General features: G+C 43.7%; 1 protein-coding gene across 3 annotated transcripts in view; it reads left to right on the top strand.

The window, feature by feature from the left end:
• Positions 1 to 18,313, top strand: part of FLT3 (fms related receptor tyrosine kinase 3) — an 80,770-nt gene that overhangs the window by 30,886 nt on the left and 31,571 nt on the right. For all 3 annotated transcript variants that reach the window (XM_065581382.1, XM_065581381.1, XM_008167421.4), the window contains exons 3-8: positions 6,341 to 6,546; positions 7,759 to 7,874; positions 13,115 to 13,232; positions 14,301 to 14,461; positions 16,390 to 16,529; positions 16,612 to 16,762. In XM_065581382.1, coding sequence (XP_065437454.1) covers positions 6,341 to 6,546; positions 7,759 to 7,874; positions 13,115 to 13,232; positions 14,301 to 14,461; positions 16,390 to 16,529; positions 16,612 to 16,762 — 892 coding nt within the window. The remainder of the gene's footprint in view (positions 1 to 6,340; positions 6,547 to 7,758; positions 7,875 to 13,114; positions 13,233 to 14,300; positions 14,462 to 16,389; positions 16,530 to 16,611; positions 16,763 to 18,313) is intronic.

Genomic DNA, 18,313 nt, shown 5'->3' on the forward strand with positions numbered 1-18,313 from the left:
AAGTGTACGATTAGAAAGACAAATAATTTGGACATGTACTACAGCATCTAAGATGGATGTGTGGATCAAAGATCAATTTTCCCTTCCAGTGCTGAATTATTGGAGGGCTTGAAGGTCAACAACAGACCCTGTGCAACTGAAACCTGCTATTTCTTTTAGAGACTTAATTATAGAGACAATCCTATACAATCTTTTAATTCTTGGACAAATAAATGGATAGTTCTGCCACAACCAGAAGTAAACTAAGAAGAAGGTCCATGATTTTCCAGTGCTGGGTACCAAAAACGGAACACTCAAAATTGCAGCAACATGTTCTTCTGAATGCAAGAACATGAAGACTGTCCACCTCCTCTTCTCACAGAAAATCAGATAGCACACATTTTTATGAAGATTCCCAAGGGTTTCTATGGGATGGTAATCCCATTTCTGTAATTGTATGTTCTCATCTGTATAATGGTGCTTTCTACAATATTCCACCAATATTCACGTTCTGCTGCTTATGTCACATACTTTTCCATATCAGTCAGCTAATTGTTAATGTGATAATCCCATTTAGTAAATTCAAGTTTTGTAGGGCTGGACTGTGCCATTGTATTTCACTGAGCAGAATAAGGGGGTTTCTCTAGCTACTCCCCATTGGCAAATGGGCAGGGAAGTGGAAGAGATGGGCAGGCACTTGGATGGAAATTTGGCTTCTCCCCCTGTTCCCCTCCATCCCTCAGTGGGAAGAGTAACTGGCCAGGCAAAATGGAAGGAAATAACATACACCCTTTCATGTGCTGCAGTGAGTTATTTACTTTCACACACACCCATACCCCACCCCACGCCAAGCAGAAAGATATCTCGGGGCTGCTCTTAGAATGGAGTAGTTACATGCCACCCTTTTACTCAGGCTGAGCCTAAAGGCTCAACTATTCTTCACTGGCTTTCAGAACCAGCATAGAATATTTATTTTTCCATTTGAGGTTCTCCTTTAGCCAGTGCTTAATTTGTGCTGGGGCTTGCCAGGGCTAAGCATCAGCACCTCTAGGCTTGGCAGTTCATAGCCCTGGCACCTCTGGGCTTGCTACATCAGTTATGAATGTAAAAAAATTGCTTGAGCCCTGGCCCCTAATTGCTTGAGCCTCAGCACCTCTTTCATTATAAATTAAGCACTGCCTTTACTGATAGACAAAAGTGAGTAAATGCATGATAAGGAAGGTCATGATGTATATAGTCTGTTCCTTGGTACAGTACAAAGCATGGAACAGAACTCCAGCAATATACAGAATGACACACAGCATGGTGCTAAGAGATTTCCTTACCTTGGGTTTGCAGTAGAGGCCTGAAGAAAAAGGATGGTCTTGCAGTTCTTTTATCCATGGAAATACCTAAAGGTAGGTGAAATCTGGAGTGAAAACTTGAGTGATGTGTGATCTTAGGCCTGGACTACACTACAAAGTTAGGTCGAAGTAAGCCCCTTGTGTTGACCTAGTTGTTGTGCATGTGTCTACACTTAAATTTGTCTCCCACCAATGTAAGTGCCACATTACAGGAATGCAGTAACACCACCTTCCCCAGAAGCACTGAGCCATGGTTGATGTACTGAGGATGGCGTAGCACGAATGTAGACACTGTGTTACCTATGTAGAGCCTAACAGTCCCCAGTAGCTTTCCCACACTGCCCGACACTGCCCACTCTGGTCACAATTGTGAAATTTACTGCCCCGGGGTCACAGAGACCATAAGGCCCCCCGCCTTTAAAACCCTGTGAATTTTTGAAATGCTTTCTCCTGATTGTCCAGCACGCCGAGCACACCTAGTAGCTCTCCATTGTTGTGCACGGCTGCCCAGCTGGCCATGCTGGCTACACATGTCAGCCGTGCTCCTGCCTAGAGTAGACAGGAGATATTGGATCTCCTGGGCCTGTGGGGAAAAGAGGCTGTGCAAGCACTGCGACAGAAACATGGACATGTAGGAGAAGATTGCACGGGGGATGCTGGAGAAGGGGTATGACAGGGATCAGCAGCAGTGCCACTTGAAAGCCAAGGAACTGTGTCAGGCATATGAGAAGTCCAGGGAGACCAACAGTCATTCTGGTGCCGAGTCACAGACCTACCACTTTTACAAAGAGCTGCATGCTATACTTGGCGGAGACCCCACTACTGCCCACATGCCACCATAAATACCTCCAAGAAGTCCAAGTCACACGCCCCTGGCATGAACAGTGAGGACAAGGAGGAGGTGGAGGAGGAAGAGGAGGATGGGGGACGTGCGACTGGGGAGTTCAGCTATGCTGAGAGCCAGGACCTGTTTGAGACTCTACCGCAATCCAGTCAGTCCTAGCAGTCGAGCTTGGGCGAGCCTGATGCTGGGGCAGATCCTCGGGTAGGTGTGTACATTTATTTCCCATTACCGTGATGATACCCACAACTTAACAGGACACAGCTATAGACTTTTCATGAATTTACTTGTACTAGAAGAGGTAGTGGTACAACTGAGAGAGGCAGCACATGAGTCTTGCATTTGGGGAGGCTGGGCACAAGTGCCAGAAGCTCCCTAGAAGTGGGAGGGGCCACCGGCACCTGGACTGTAGCCCCACTCACTGCTCTGCCCCCGAGGTCCGGCCCACACTCCACCCCCACTTTGCTTTGAGGCCCTCCTCGGCCTCTTCCCCAGTGCCCCTACCCCCACTCCATCTCTTCCTGCCCCTGTTCCGCCACTTCCCTCAGGGCCTCGCCCCCACTCTGCCTCTTCCCCCGAGTTCCCCTTCCCCCGCCGCTGCTTGCTCCTCTCCGGCCTCTCCCCAAGTCCCCTTGTTCCTTTCTACCCTCTCTTGCCTTAAGAGCAAGTGACAGGGAGAGAGGGGGTGCTTCTTATACTGGCATTTCTCCCAAGCCCCTTATACCCACCACTCAGTGGTAGCATTGTTATCTGCTTTTTATTCCTCTCCAGAGTTAACCAAGGGGGTGGTGTGTGTGCATGCGGAGCAGTTTGTTTAGGTACAGAGAGATGGCCCTTGCATTCTCCTGAGAGATCTCGATGAAACTTTCATGGAGGTATTCTCAGTCCTCTACCAAAGGTTTCTAGGGATGGCAGCCTTATTTCTTCTTCCCCGATAAGACACTTTCCCACACCAGTCAGCGATAACTTCAGCAGGCACTATTGCAATACACAGGCTAGCGGAAAATGGGCAGCAGCTGTGCTCTCTGTGCCTTTGTTACCCTCAGGGGTGAGATATCAGCTAAAATCACCACCGTCTGTGGAAAATGGCGGCAGTATTCAGTGCCAGTGCCCTATACTCATAGTTTCACACAACTAAGCAATTCCCTCTTCATTTCCCTCACTCTTGGTGGACCCTTGTGCTCTGCAAAAGCAATCCCAAGCAGAAGTGTCAATAAGCCTGTCTTGTTTAAAGCTTTAGGGGAGCAAGGGAAGGGAGTTCTGAATCTTAACTTTCACTTTACATTGTGACTGTACTGACAGTGTTACCTCTTTTATCTGCAGCTCCTGCCATTGCCATTGCGGCATTCCCCACACACACCTGCAGAATGATTGAGCTAGATAAGGAGAAAGAAGAGGACATGGGATGACATGTTCAATGAAATCCTGCAAGCCAGTGCTGCATCAGACTGTGAGCAAAAGGCCTAGAGGGTGAACATGGTAGACAGCCTGAGGAAGGAAAGCGTGGACAGGAGAAAGTTTCCAGGAGTCCCAGCAGGAAAAGGAGAGGGAGATGCACAAGGATATAATGGGGCTTCTCCAGCAACAAAGGCAGGTGCTGCAGACTCTTGTGAACCTAGAAGTTCAAAAATCACAGGCTCAACTCCCTTCGCAGCCCATGAAAAATTCCATTACAGCACCTCCCTACAGCCCCCTCAACATTCCATGTGACTTCACAGGCTGCTGCCCTATCCATACCACTCCATCCAGCGGGACATGAGGGACAACCACCGCTTCACATACACTTACCTGTGAAAGCCACAGTTGCTGTATGTGTAGGTAAAATGGACATGAATGTTCATTCCCTGTTAAGCTCTGTTCCATTATTTTATTAAGTTTTTAATGTATTTGCTTTTACATTTCACAGATTTTTCTTTTCCCTGGTTTTGTTACTGAATAAAATACTATTATCTGGAAAATAATTCATCTTTATTAGTGCTCAACATATGCTGCTGAGCGCCCAGCAGTTTTGAAAGCACCCACTTCCTTGTTACTGTACAGTGTGACCCGACTCATAGGATGAGTAATAAACACAGTGTACTAATCAGTGTACTGTCAAATTAATAGGTGCATTGTCAGTGTTATATTCACAGATGTACATCAAGCACCACACAATTCCTAACAGGCCCCAAAACATAAGGGCCAGGTAGAGCACAGTACACCATAATGTATTATTGTGGCTCACTGTTAAAGTGCTCTTTCAAAGCCGCCCTGATCTATATAGCTCCGTGTTGAGCTCTTCTAATAGCCCTCATGTCTTTCTGTTCAAACTCAGCAGACAGTTGTTCCACCTCTGCCCTCCACTCTGGCGGCAACTTTTCCCCCTTTGCTTCATAAATATTATGCAGGTCACATCATGCAGCTATAACCATTGAAATGTTTTTTTCACTGAGATCCAATCTTGTGACTAAACAACGCTAGTATCCCTTCAGTCTACCAAAAGCTCATTCAATTGTCATTCTGCACCTGCTGAGCTGGTAGTTGAATTGTTCTTTGGTGCTGTCAAGGTGGCCATTGTACGTCTTCATGAACCAGGGGAGCGAGGTGCAGGCTGGATCCCCCAGGATCACTATTTGCATTTCAATATTGCCAGTGGTAATCTGTTGGTTGGGAAAGAAAGTCCCTGCTTGTAGATTCCTAAATAGTCCTGTGTTCTTAAAGATGCAAGCATCATGCACCTTCTCTGACCAGCCAACACTGATGTCAGTGAAGCATCCTTGGTGATCCACCAGCGCTTACATAACCATAGAAAAGTAGCCCTTTCTGTTGATGTATTCTGTGGCAAGGTGGTCTGGTGCCAAAAATAGGTGTTGAATACGTGGGAACCCCATTACTACAAATCCATCCACTATGTTTTGAACATTGCCAAGAATCACAGTCCTGCATAGCAGAAGATTGAATGACCCTCCACACTTGCATGACAATGGCCCCCAGAGTGGATTTTCCAACTCAAAATGATTTCCCACTGACCAGTAGCAATCTGGCACTGCAAGTTTCCACAGTGTGATCACCACTCGCTTCTCCACGGTCAGTGCAGCTCCCATTCAGGTGCTCCTGCGCTGGAAGGCTGGGGCGAGCTTGGCACACAGATCCAGGAATGTAGCCTTGCACATCCACAAGTTCTGCAGCCGCTGCTCATCATCCGAAACCTGCATCACGATGCGATCCCACCAGTCAGTGCTCATTTCTTGGGCTCAGTAGCCAAGATTCCCCAATCTGCAGCTGCTCCACGAACACCACCATAACCTTGAATTGGCTCTCACTCTCTGGCCTCCAAGAAATCGTCATGTTCCATGCTGATTCAGTTCTTCTTGCGGCTCTGCAAATACTGAAGGATCATGCATCTTGTGCTTGCAATGCTTATGACAATACTGCAGAGCTGTGTGGGCTCCATGCTTCCATCAGAGATGAAGGACAGTGTGGAGGGCCACACAGGTTCATTGGACTTTTAAAAAAAGACACAAAAAATATGGGATATAGATGACATTATGGGATGCAGACAGTTGCATGCTGGGAAGTTGACCCTTTGCTCCCAGTCAGCCCTGCACAACTCATTTCTGCCCCACCATGCAGTGCCAAAACATCCCAAAAGAGTGCACTGGATGGTGGCGCTTTGCACACTGGAATACCTGCCCATGGTGCACTGCGCTGTGCATCGACACAAGCACTCCTGGGGAATATGTTCAGCACTTATGCAAGGATCCAAGTGTTTCGCACACACGCATGATAAGGTCTGGCAGCTTTATGCCAATGTGACTTGCGTGAACCAAAGCTTGTAGTGTAGACATGGCCTTAATCATTAGGCAAAAGTAGCACATTACTGACTGAACTGCTACTAACTATACTGTCAGTCCAGAAAGCAAAACTTGTTAGTATAGTGCAAATCTTCCTGCATTTGTTCATTCAGTAGAATTAAACATATTTGATGAGCTAAATTGAAGAGGGAAACAAGAATGAAAGTATAGTATTAAGATTACTTTTGTTTATAATTACTATGCATATATATATTATCAGTAGGCATAGGCATATTTTTAATAGAGTGAAGTCTTTTAATAGGTGAGCTTCCTTTTTAAATGTTTAAATCTGAAAAATCCAGTTACCACCATTAGACATAGCAATCTGTTTTATTGCAATGCAGATGCCTAGTATTTCGGAAGATCTTGGTTGTGATTTGAGTTCTCAAAGCACAGAGAATGTCTATGAAACAGCAAAAAGTGTGGAAGTTGACGTGCTAGGAGACATTGAATTAAAAGTGATCATGAATATTTCAGAGACCATTTCATGCCTTTGGGTCTTCAAAGAGAACCAAGTTGACTGCAAACCCTCACTGGACTCAGAAAACCGGTAGGTAAAGGGCTGTACTGAATCAAAAAACCTATATGGGATACTTTCATTAGAGCAGATGGGGTATTTTCCATATGAAAAGGCTTATTTATCATTTCTTTTCACATTATTTGTTATATTCCTAAACCTATCTATCTTAATTATTATCACCACTAAACTGCATGTTGATAAATTGCTGTTTATGCACTAAGAAAGCACTGAACGCTGGCTTTATAGTTTACAATATAGTGATTCTTTGCATTTGTATAGCATGTTATATCTGAGGATTTCAACAGATTTTACAAACATTCATCAATTCAAGCATCACAGTGCTCAAGTCAAGGAAACCAAGGCACAAAAAGGTTAATGCAATGCCTTGCCCAAGGTTACACTGCAGTTCAGCATCAGAGCCTAGAATACCACCCTAATTCTCTTGACTGTGTTCTAGCCACAAGTCCATACTTCCACCCAGAGAGCTGAGAATAGCTGGGGTAGGACCAGAGGCCTAGTGTAGATGATTCCCTTGCAGGGTGAAACCCATGGGATGGCTTCTTGGTGAGGAAATCTCCATGGGAATCCTGTTGCATGGGCCCCGATTCAGGAAAGTACTTGAGCACATACTAGTCTATCCCTATTCAGGACAGTACTTAAGCAAAACTTTGAATCCCACTTGGGATGAGTGCTTAAGTGCTGTCCTGAATAGGGATGATTACATGAAACAGGGCCATTGTCTATGAAAGCACTTTGGAGATTGAATGTACTGCATGTGTGTTAAGTACCACTAGCCTAGAATTCTGTTTGCATGGGTTAAGTGTAATGCCAGTGCATTCTTCAGCCCACTACCCTCTATCTCAGGGGTTCTCAACTTTTTACTTTCTGAGCCTGCCCCCTCCCTCCCCCAACATGCTATATAAACTCCACAGCCACCTGTGCCTGCATATAAAAGCCAGGGCCGGCTTTAGGGGGTAGCAAGCAGGGCAACTGCAGGGGCCCCATGCCCCCCCCCCCCCCCCGAAGCTAAGCTGCTCAGGCTTCAGCTTTAGCCCTGGGAGGCAGGGCTTAGGGCAGCGTGGCTTTGGCTTTCTGCTCTGGACCTCGGTGACTCTAATGCCAGCCCTGCTTGGCGGACCCCCTGAAACTTGCTCACGGCCCCCCAGGGGGCCTCAGACCACTGGTTCAGAACTGCTGCTCTATCTGACATGAATGTTCTCTAATGTATTTTCTGTTTTACAGATCTGTTGTTTCGCTGGCCTTTTCAAAAATAAAAGAAACTCAAGCTGGAAAATACACCCTTGCAGTTCAAAGTGAAAACAATAACTACACAATAATGTTTACAGTTCTCGTAAGGAGTAAGTATGTGTCAAAGCAAGGGGCTCAGACTATCCATAGCTTGAGAAGGGGGAGGCTGAAGCCTGTACATGACCAAGCCCTCTCTAAGCAGTGAAACTCTGTCAGTTCTATGAGACTTCCATGAGACTTCTCCCTTCCTCAATTGTCTCTCCTCCTTCTCTTTCAGTTCTTGTATTGTGGGCTATTTTCCTTCTCACTTATTTCATGTATGGCTGCCTCATTTCCCTTGGTTCATTGTGAAGGTTAAAACGATTCTGAGTCACTACGTGTTGTTAAAGATGACATGCAAAAGATTGTTTTTAAATGGGGCTTGTGCTCATTTCTCATTCTTTGTAATGTATTACGCACACACACACGCACACACGGACATATACACATGCACAAACACAAAACAAACTATATTAAAAGAACACTATTAAGATTGCAAAATCAAGCACTCAAAAGTTCAGAAATGCCAGTTTGAAAGTTACCTGTATAACCTTAATTTGCCCCCCCTTGTGCAAATGCATTATGGTACAGTCCTTAATTACATGATCCCCTGCCTCATTCAGTGCCCAGGATGGATGGTGCTCACTTAATGAACAGCTATTCAGTATTTGCTATCCTCATTGTAAAAGTGGTCCCATGCTTTATTTATACTATTCAAATGCTGCTCTGAATCTAGAATTACTAATTTCCTCATGGGCTTTTCTGTCTTGCTCATCACTATAGTATCTGAGAGAGTAACAAGTGTTAATTTATTTTCACAACACCCCAGTGAGGTGGGGGAGTATTATCCCCATTTCACAGATGGGGAACTGAGGCACAGAAAGATCAAGATCAAAAGCATCCACTAATTTTGGGTGCCTAATTTGAGAAACCTACAACCTGATTCTTCAGAGTTCTTAACATTACATAGTGCTTTACGTGTTCAAAACAGAACTCCCACTGATTTCAATTGTAGCTGTGAGTGCTCCATACTTTGCAGGATCTCAAGTTGGGCACCTAGAAACACACAATTAGTGACCACCTGTGAAAAGTTTGGTTTAAGTGACTTGCCCTAGTCTCACCAGGCTCCTTGTCTCAATCTACTCCTTTCCCTACTCCCTGGGTGGGCTCTTGACCCGCTTTATATTCAGATCAGATTCTTTCCTCCTCTGTGCTTCCTGGGTGCCAGCACCGAGAGAACCAGAGAGACAGGTTCCCTGCTCTCATTTTCAGTACCCTGAGCACCTGGCAGGAGCCATTACAGGGAAAGAGTGGCTTCACCCCTGTAACCCTGGCTTGCAGCATGCTCAGTCACTCTGTGAGAATGGTCCATGTGTACTCACAAGGAGCTGTGAGAGGCTGAAGCGTGCTCAGTGAAGACCGATTCTTCAGAGATTTTAACTGTAAACTCTAGTCTCCACTGAGCTTGTGTGAACTGGGATTTTTTATAGGGTTATAACTTGGCCAAATGTGGGTAGATTTTTCAGAGGGGTGGCAAAGGGCACATCCCTGGCAAACCTGCCAAATTTCAAATCTAAGCTCCCAAGCATCAGGGCACTAGAGCTTTTTAAAAAAAAAAAGTCATTTTTTTTTTAAAATGGACAAAACAGTGTATATTTCCCTAGCCTCATTCTTAGAAATGACTGAACTGTTTGGCCTGAATTCTCCCATTGGCATAAAAAACTCTCCTGTCAACATAGCACTGTGCGCACTAGAGCTTATGTCTGTGTAACTTATGTTGCTCAGAAGGGTGGAATATTCAGACCCCTGAGCGATATAGGTTTTGCCAACATAGGCAGTAGTGTAGACTTATAAGCAACAGGGTCTTATAATAGGTAGTGTCAGGCAACCTTTATAATAGGTGGCACTAACAGCCCTGTCTATAATAAAGCAGATCTAACAGGTTTTGTTGTTGTTTTGTTTTTAAGATTCTTTTCTGCTTGTTTTTTGTCATCGAAATAGCAGGAATATCAACTCAATTCTTCCCTCGTTTTGTTGTAGGAATTTTGTTGTAATGTCACTTGTTCTCCAGTCATCAGAGTTTTCCACGCTAAAGAGAACCTACCTTTCTAATATTAAAATAATGCAGATAAAAAAACATTTTAAAAACAATCTTATACAGATTATAAAGACACAAGCAAACAACAACAAAATGCACAAACCCAATTTTTCCCTTTGCAAGTCGCCTTTAAGATACCTAAAGTATGAATCAGGAGCAACTGTCAGTCTTCTCATCAGAAATTTTAACTTCATAATCACAGTTGAATTTAAAACAAAATCAGTGTTTTCAGTTTTAAGTGAAGTCATCATCAGTCTTGGTGCAATAAACTTTCAAGCATAGTCCAAATTGGGAAGCTGGCGGGCTCAGGGGATTGGTAATGGTTTATGGAACTTTACATCTCTAGGTTACAGATTTATGGTGGTGAAGTCATTAATGACTTTTCCACTGTGTATATTAAATGAGTTGGTTAGAAGTAGCACTCCTGAGTAGTGGTCTCAGTAGATCCTTCAAGGGTTTAATGCAAATAGATTCAGAAGCTGATTTTCAGAGGTATGAGAACTCATAACTCCAGTTGCATTGAATGAAAGCTACAGGTGTTCAACACCTCTGAAAATCAGGCCCTAGATTACCTTCTGATTCCTACAGGCAGTTCCTTGAAGTCAGGGAGATGACACATTTACCAGGTCAAGGTTGAAGAGCTTATACAATGAGGACCTTAGACAAACAGTTCTTTACTTTCTTCAAGCATTAAAATCACTTGAAAAAAATATTATAACAAACAAAATGACATAATATATAATGAACTGAGCAAAACAATTTGGCTTAGTGTTGTTAACAGCCTAAATATGAAGTATGGCAAAGCTCAAATATCCAAAGACCAAATTTTGTTCTTGAATGCCTGTGCATTGCTCTCATTGAAGTTATTGCTGTTGTTGGTAGTATGGGTATCTGAGGGTAGATTTTTTGCCTTCTGGTTTCATCTTGTACTTTGTTTATGCGTAATACAATCAGCCTTCTCAGTCTTGTTACTCACACCTTCTTGTCAACTGTTTGAAATGGGCCATCCTGATTACCACTACAAAAGTTTTTTTTACTCCTGCTGATAATAGCCCACTTTAATTGATTTGTCTCATTAGAGTTGGTTTGGGAACCCCCATCTTTTCATGTTCTCTGTGTACATATACATATATGTAAATCCTACTGTATTTTCCACTCCATGCATCTGATGAAGTGAATTTTAGCCCACAAAAGCTTATGTCCAAATAAATTTGTTAATCTCTAAGGTGCCACAAGTACTCCTCATTCTTTTTTTATATATATATTTTATGTCTGAGTTATAGACGTATAAAACAAACAAGTCTGTCACTTTAAATAATGTTGACAGACTTCCTGAGGTAAGAATCCAACACTGATTTAGACATGTATGTAAGCAGTAGCCAGTCAACATTTCTTGTTATGACAGCAGGTGTCAGTAGGGGGGAAATTAGCATGGGGAAATAGTTTTTAGTTTGTATAACTCCCAGTCTTTATTTAGGCCTAATTTGATGGTGTCCAGTTTGCAAATTAATTCCAGTTCTGCAGTTTCTCATTGGAGTCTGTTTTTCAAGTTTTTTTTTGTTGAAGAATTGCCACTTTGAGGTCTGTAATTGAATGGCCAGGGAGGTTGAAGTATTCTCCAACTGGTTTTTGAATGTTATAATTCTTGATGTCTGATTTGTGTCCATTTATTCTTTTGCGTAGAGGCTGTCTGGTTTGGTCAATGTACATGGCAGAGGGGCATTGCTGGCACATGATGGTATATATCACATTGGTAGATGTGCAGGTGAACAAGCCCCTGAAGGTGTGGCTGATGTGATTACGTCCTATGATGGTGTCCCTTGAATAGATATGTGGACAGAGTTGGCAGCGGGGTTTGTTGCAAGGATACGTTCCTGGGTTAGTGTTTCTGTTGTGTGGTGTGTGATTGCTGGTGAGTATTTGCTTCAGGTTGGGGGGCTGTCTGTAAGCGAGGACTGGCCTGTCTCCCAAGGTCTGTGAGAGTGAGGGATTGTCCTTCAGGATAGGTTATAGATCCTTGATGATGTGCTGGAGAGGTTTTAGTTGGGGGCTGAAGGTGATGGCTAGTGGCGTTCTATTACTTTCTTTGTTGGGCCTGTCCTATAGTAGGTGACTTCTGGGTACTCTTCTGGCTCTGTCAATCTGTTTCTTCACTTCAGTTGGTGGGTATTGTAGTTTTAAGAATGCTTGATAGAGATCCTGTAGGTGTTTGTCTCTGTCTGAGGGACTGGAGCAAATGCGGTTGTATCTTAGAGCTTGGCTGTAGACAATGGATCGTGTGATGTGGTCTGGATGAAAGCTGGAGGCATGTAGGTAAGTATAGCAGTCAGTAGGTTTCCGGTATAAGGTGGTGTTTATGTGACCATCTCTTATTAGCACTGTAGTGTCCAGGAAGTAGATCTCTTGTGTGGACTGGTCCAGGCTGAGATTGATGGTGGGGTGGAAATTGTTGAAATCCTGGTGGAATTCCTCAAGGGCTTCTTTTCCATGGGTCCAAATGATGAAGCTGTCGTACTTGTTGTAGTGCAAGTAGAGTAGGGGTGTTAGGGGATGAGAGCTGAGGAAGTGTTGTTCTAAGTCAGCCATAAAAATGTTGGCATACTGTGGAGCCATATGGGTACCCATAGCAGTGCCGCTGACTTGAAGGTATACATTGTCTCCAAATGTAAAATAGTTGTGGGTGAGGACAAAGTCACAAAGTTCAGCCACCAGGTTAGCTGTGCCATTATCGGGGATACTGTTCCTGATGGTTTGTAGTCCATCTTTGTGTGGAATGTTGGTGTAGAGGGCTTCTACATCCATAGTGGCTAGGATGGTGTTTTCTGGAAGATCACCAATGTATTGTAGTTTCCTCAGGAAGTCAGTGGTGTCTCAAAGATAGCTGGGAGTGCTGGTAGCATAGGGCCTGAGGAGAGAGTCAATATAGCCAGGCAATCCTGCTGTCAGGGTGCCAATGCCTGAGATGATGGGGTACCCAGGATTTCCAGGTTTATGGATCTTAGGCAGCAGGTAGAATACCCCTGGTCGGGATTCAAGGGGTGTGTCTGTGTAGATTTGTTTCTGTGCTTTTTCAGGGAGTTTCTTGAGCAGATGGTGTAGTTTCTTTTGGTATCCATCAGTGGGTTCACAAGTGTCCTACACATTAGAAACATGGATAATGATGTTTCCAAAATATTGCAGCATGTCTGAAAATATTTGCATTACTTTTAATAGGTAAACCAAGGAAGCCCTATTTTGTAAAAAGTGAAAACTTGGCCATTATAAACTGCACATCCGAAAGCTACCCTACACCAGATATTGAATGGTTATTTTGCAGAACACCTGATGACAGGTATGGTGCATATAATGCTACTTTTTTTGTTTACTGAATTTTAAGGTGCAAGTCTTGATGTCTTCCTAAGCCAACAGACTTTATACAGCATGATGTATTTATTTTTGATGTGATTGAACCTGAACAACTGAAGGAGAACTGTGGAGTCAGATTTTCAAAGGAGAATGTAATGAATGCTCCCATAAAATTTAACACACACACAGTGTCCTCAAAAAACTACATGCAAAAATTGAGTGCACGAGTGCAATGAGTGAATTCACATTTTTGTATTAGCTGTAGTGTATTCTGGGAAAATTGGGCCAATGTATACTTTTGGAAACTTTAGGCACCCTAGTCTGAAAATTTTGGCCCAAGTCCAAGCATTTTTACTTGACATAGCTAATGAGTTAAATATATTTCTAACCCCATAGCCCTCTATTTTCCATTTCCCCAAAACCTAGCTATTTTGAGAATGAGTGGGGATTAAAGGTGGGAAGGGTGTCATCAGAAATTTTCTATCTAAATTTGCCTTTCCTTGTAGCTTTAAGTTTTATGTATGATAAGTGGTACTATTGGCAACATGAATATGTTCCAAGAAACATATCAGGTCATGAGTAAGTAAATTCAACATTCAGTATGTTGTCATACAGAGTGCACGTGTAACAGTGTGGATCTCTGTCCCTCTTGAGTGCCTGGACCTCACAGGGATTTATGAGTCTTCAGCAGCCTTCAGACTACCAGGACTGTGTCTTCTAGCTCAAGTAGTAGAGGCTCATAGTCCAACATCCTGGGTTCAGCGCAGTCCCAGAGATGTAGGCTGAAATCCTGGGCTCATTGAGTTTTGCCATTAACTTCAAAGGAGCCAGAATTTCACTCATAAAATTACAAATGTTTACACCTACCAGTATAAGCACGAATAGTGTATTCAGGTAATATCAGCTCATTCTGTTTATAATTTCCCTAGCTCCATTGCCCTTGTGTTTTGTTTTATAATCTCCACATTTTCTAGTTCCTTTTATTCAACTACAAAATATTCCAGTTTCCTTACTATTGTTCATATTCAGTAAATAAATGTATGTGTAATTACAGTTGCATCCATACAAATCGTAAATACAGTAAAAGAAATGGGAAAGTATATGGAGTACAGGAGGTGCCACGAGGATATTCAGCAAATAAGTTATTTCAAACAGACATACGGTGCTGCGCAACTAATGAGCTGGGCAGAGAATGCACCAAGCTGTATACAATAGGTAACATAACTATAAGATTTATTTAAATAGGGGCCTAATCCTGCCATTGATGTTAATTGCAACTATTCACTTCAGTAAGGTTTGCAAGCCTGGGCTGTAAATTTGTCCATCACTGGAATAAATATGTTTAGAGGCACATTACTAGGCAAAACTAATGTAATGCTGCTATATTTCTGTCTCATATTTATCTCCTAAATTCTAATGCTTATTTATAGTTAGGGCCCTACCAAATTCACAGTCCATTTTGGTCAATCTCATGGTCATAGGATTTTAAAAATAATAAATTTCACTATTTCAGCTATTTAAATCTCAGATTTCACAGTATTATAATTGTAGGGGTCCTAACCCAAAAAGGAGTTGTGGGGTGGTCACAAGGATATTGTAGGGGGGGGTTGTGGTACTGCTACCCTTACTTCTGCGTTGCTGCTGGTGGCAGTGTTGCCTTCAGAGCTGGGCAGCTGGAGAGCAGTGGCTACTGGCAGGGAGCCCAGCTCTGAAGGCAGAGCCATCGCCAGCAGCAGCGCAGAAGTAAGGATGGCATGGTCTGGTGTTGCACCCTTACTTCTGCACTGCTTCTGGCTGGGCGCTGCCTTCAGAGCTGGGCACCTGGCCAACAGCCACTGCTCTCTGGCCACCCAGCTCTGAAGGCAGCACAGAAATAAGGGTGGCAATACCAAGACCCCCCTAAACATGGGCGTCGGGTATAATAGGCCAGGGCACGCTGCCACCAGACACCCGATTGCAGGTTTGGCAGGTGAAGTTTTTGCTTTATTATGCCTCATGCAGGTTCCGGGGCATCTGAGAAGGCGGTATGTGCTATTCAGCTTCCTGGGTTCATCAGTAATCTCCCTGGACTCCAGAAAGATTACTGATGAAGTCAGGAAGCTAAGTAGCAGATACCGCCTCCTCAGCCATCTCGGAACCTGCATGGGGCATAATGAAAGCACAGGTTCTTCTTCAGGAAGAGACGCTGCATATTTTTCCGGGTAGCTTGTGGCCTGGGGAGGAGAGGGGAGGTGCGGCTGCGGCTGGCCCGGGGCTCCTCCAGGCAAGTGGGGGAGAGGGGACGACTTGGGCCTCATCTGGGTGGGGGGGGCCTTGGGGCTCTTCCAGGCAGATGGGGGTGGGGCATGTAGCTCCGGTCATAGGGGGGGACAAGGGGTCTTGGGGCTCCAGCTGCAGGGGGTGGGGCTCCGGCCGGGCACGGCGGGGGCAGAAGGGGTGGAGCTGGGGGCTAGCCTCCCTGAAGGGGGGCTCCACCCGCTACCCATGCCCCTAAAATAACCTTGCAACCCCCTTGCAATTCTCTATTGGGTCAGGACCCTCAGTTTGAGAAACGCTGGTCTCCCCTGTGAAATCTGTACAGTATAGGGTAAAACAAACAAAAAAACAGATTTCATGGGGAGAGACCAGATTTCACGGTCCATGACGTGTTTTTCATGGCCATGAATTTGGTAGGGCCCTATTCATAGTACATTTAAAAACAAATTGTTGTGTTATTTTACATTTCATAAGTAACTGCTATTTTTTCACACAGATCTTTAACATCTACTTTTAATAAAAAATATTTTTAATTTTTGTTTAACACTGATATTCAGTTTTTTTTAATAAACTTACTTTGATTGGCTTAATTCTGTGCTGAATTGCACGCTGTGTGAATACACGGTTATTGCTGGATTTGAAAGTCAGGACAGAATTTGGTTTTATTTATTTAAATGTTAGACTATTATAATTCATTTTAATGTTAGTTATAAATCTGGAAAAATAGTCTGTTTATCATTACAAATACAATAATAGATGCAAAACTATGGGTGCTTACAAATGTGAAAATGAGGTGTGGGAGGGAAGGAAAAGTTTAAATAAGTAATTTTCCCCATAGTAAAATATAATTTCATTTGTTGTTTCACCGGTGTGTTTTCATTTTGCAGATCTAAATGAAAAACTTGGAGGATCTTTACCTGAACTCCTTCTTAAAGTTGGGGAGCCATTACTGATAAGATGTAGAGCTTTTTATGAAAACTATAAATTCAGATTGAAATGGCATTTTAAAAACAAAGAATTACAAGAGGTAATAAAAGAGGAGTCTTTTCACATACGTAATAATGGACAGTACCACACAATATTAAATACAAACCTTTATTAAAAACTAGGGGCACTGGTTTGAAGAAACAGATTATCAAGACTCCTCTATGGTACGGATTCTCTATGCATTTGCCTCATCAATGGGAAGAAGTGATAGTGGACATTACACCTGTTCTTCCACAGAACATCCAAATAAAACAACTTTGGTTACAGTCTTAGGTAATTCAGATTCATGTTGTTAACTTTGTGCCATATTTCTCTTTTAGTCATTCAGCTGTTTGCTTGCATGTCTATACACTATGTTTATACAGGAAAAATCCTGTTTCTACTTGAAGTTGAAGTTGAAAATGGAGATGAGCCAGAACTGGATTATCCATATCCCTGCAGGTACCCCACAATCACACCTGCTCCCAGGTTATTTGCATTACTCCTCAAGGACAGTAGTTCTGGGAGTGACACCATGTGGCGGGGCAACAACTCACCGGCGCGGCGCCTTCTGCTGGTCATCTCGGGAATTAGCTCTTTCAGCCCAGAGCGCTCTCTACAGACCGGTGTCTCACTTGCCCCTGGCCCCATGTCCCTCCCGGTGCCCTTTGCCCAGGGGTTCTGCCCACCACAGTACCCCCTCGCTCTGGGTCTTCCCCCCCAGGGGAACCCCCAACTCCCTATCCCCACCTTGCCTCAGTGGCTACTGCCAGTCTCCATTTAGCCCCCACTCACTGAGGCAGATGGCAGTCTGTAAACCACTTATCATCGGCAAGGGGCGTTGGACCAGCTGTCGCTGCCTATTCCTGGGCTGCCCCTCTGCTGCCCTAGTACCCTTTTGTGGGCCCTTAACTCGGCCTGAAGCCTGGGGCTTCACGAGGTTGGGACTCCCCAGCTCCCTCTGCCCTTCCCCAGCACTTCTCCACCCTAGGTACCCTCCTCAACTTCCCAGGCAGCCAGGTCCTTCTCTCTCTAGAGAGTTAGAGAGAGTGTGTGTCTGTCTCTGGCCCTCAGCCCTCTTATAGGGCCAGCTGTGGCCTTATTGGGGCATGTCCCCACCTGTGTCTGCTTCCCCCAATCAGCCTAGCATTTCTCTGCCCCAGCCCTCTCCAGGGCTGCTTTAACCCCCTCAGGGCAGGAGCGGGGTGACCACCCCGCTACATACCACCATAACATTAATTTGAAGTCTAGCCTACACAGTGTTGTCATCCTTTCAATATTATTTCCAGAAACAAAAGAATTCAAGATGGCAACTGCAACCATTTCAAAGGGAGACTGGGGATGTAAAATATTGGACCTATCCAGAGGGTTTCCAGATACCCAAAATTTCCTATAATTAAAACTTTCTGTGCAGGTTTCACCAATTATCCTTTAGAATTATCCTGTTGACCTTCTAACAAATACAGGAGATAAATTTTAAATTAAAATTCAGATTGTCCAGTTAAAATTTAAAAAGCCAGAATATGCAAAAGTTAAGGTTTCTAAATCAACAGTAACTTGGTCACGTTGTATTTATGCAATATTTTATTCCTGTTTTTCTTGTTAAATATGTATCTTAATATTGAATAATTTGTGCTAGCAAATATACATAATATCTATATAACAAATGAAACAAGCCTATGATCCTGAGAAATAAGGAGTCATTCAAATGGGAGTTCTCAATTTCTGAAATGCTCACATTCAGCTTCAGTCTTTTACTGAGCAGAACATTTTCCTATATCATGGTAACTAAATACAATAGACTGGCCACTCTGTTGTACTCAAAGTTTCTGAGTAGGAAGGAGA

Source organism: Chrysemys picta, chromosome 1 (genome assembly GCF_011386835.1).
Source record: "Chrysemys picta bellii isolate R12L10 chromosome 1, ASM1138683v2, whole genome shotgun sequence".
Lineage (NCBI taxonomy): Eukaryota > Metazoa > Chordata > Testudines > Emydidae > Chrysemys > Chrysemys picta.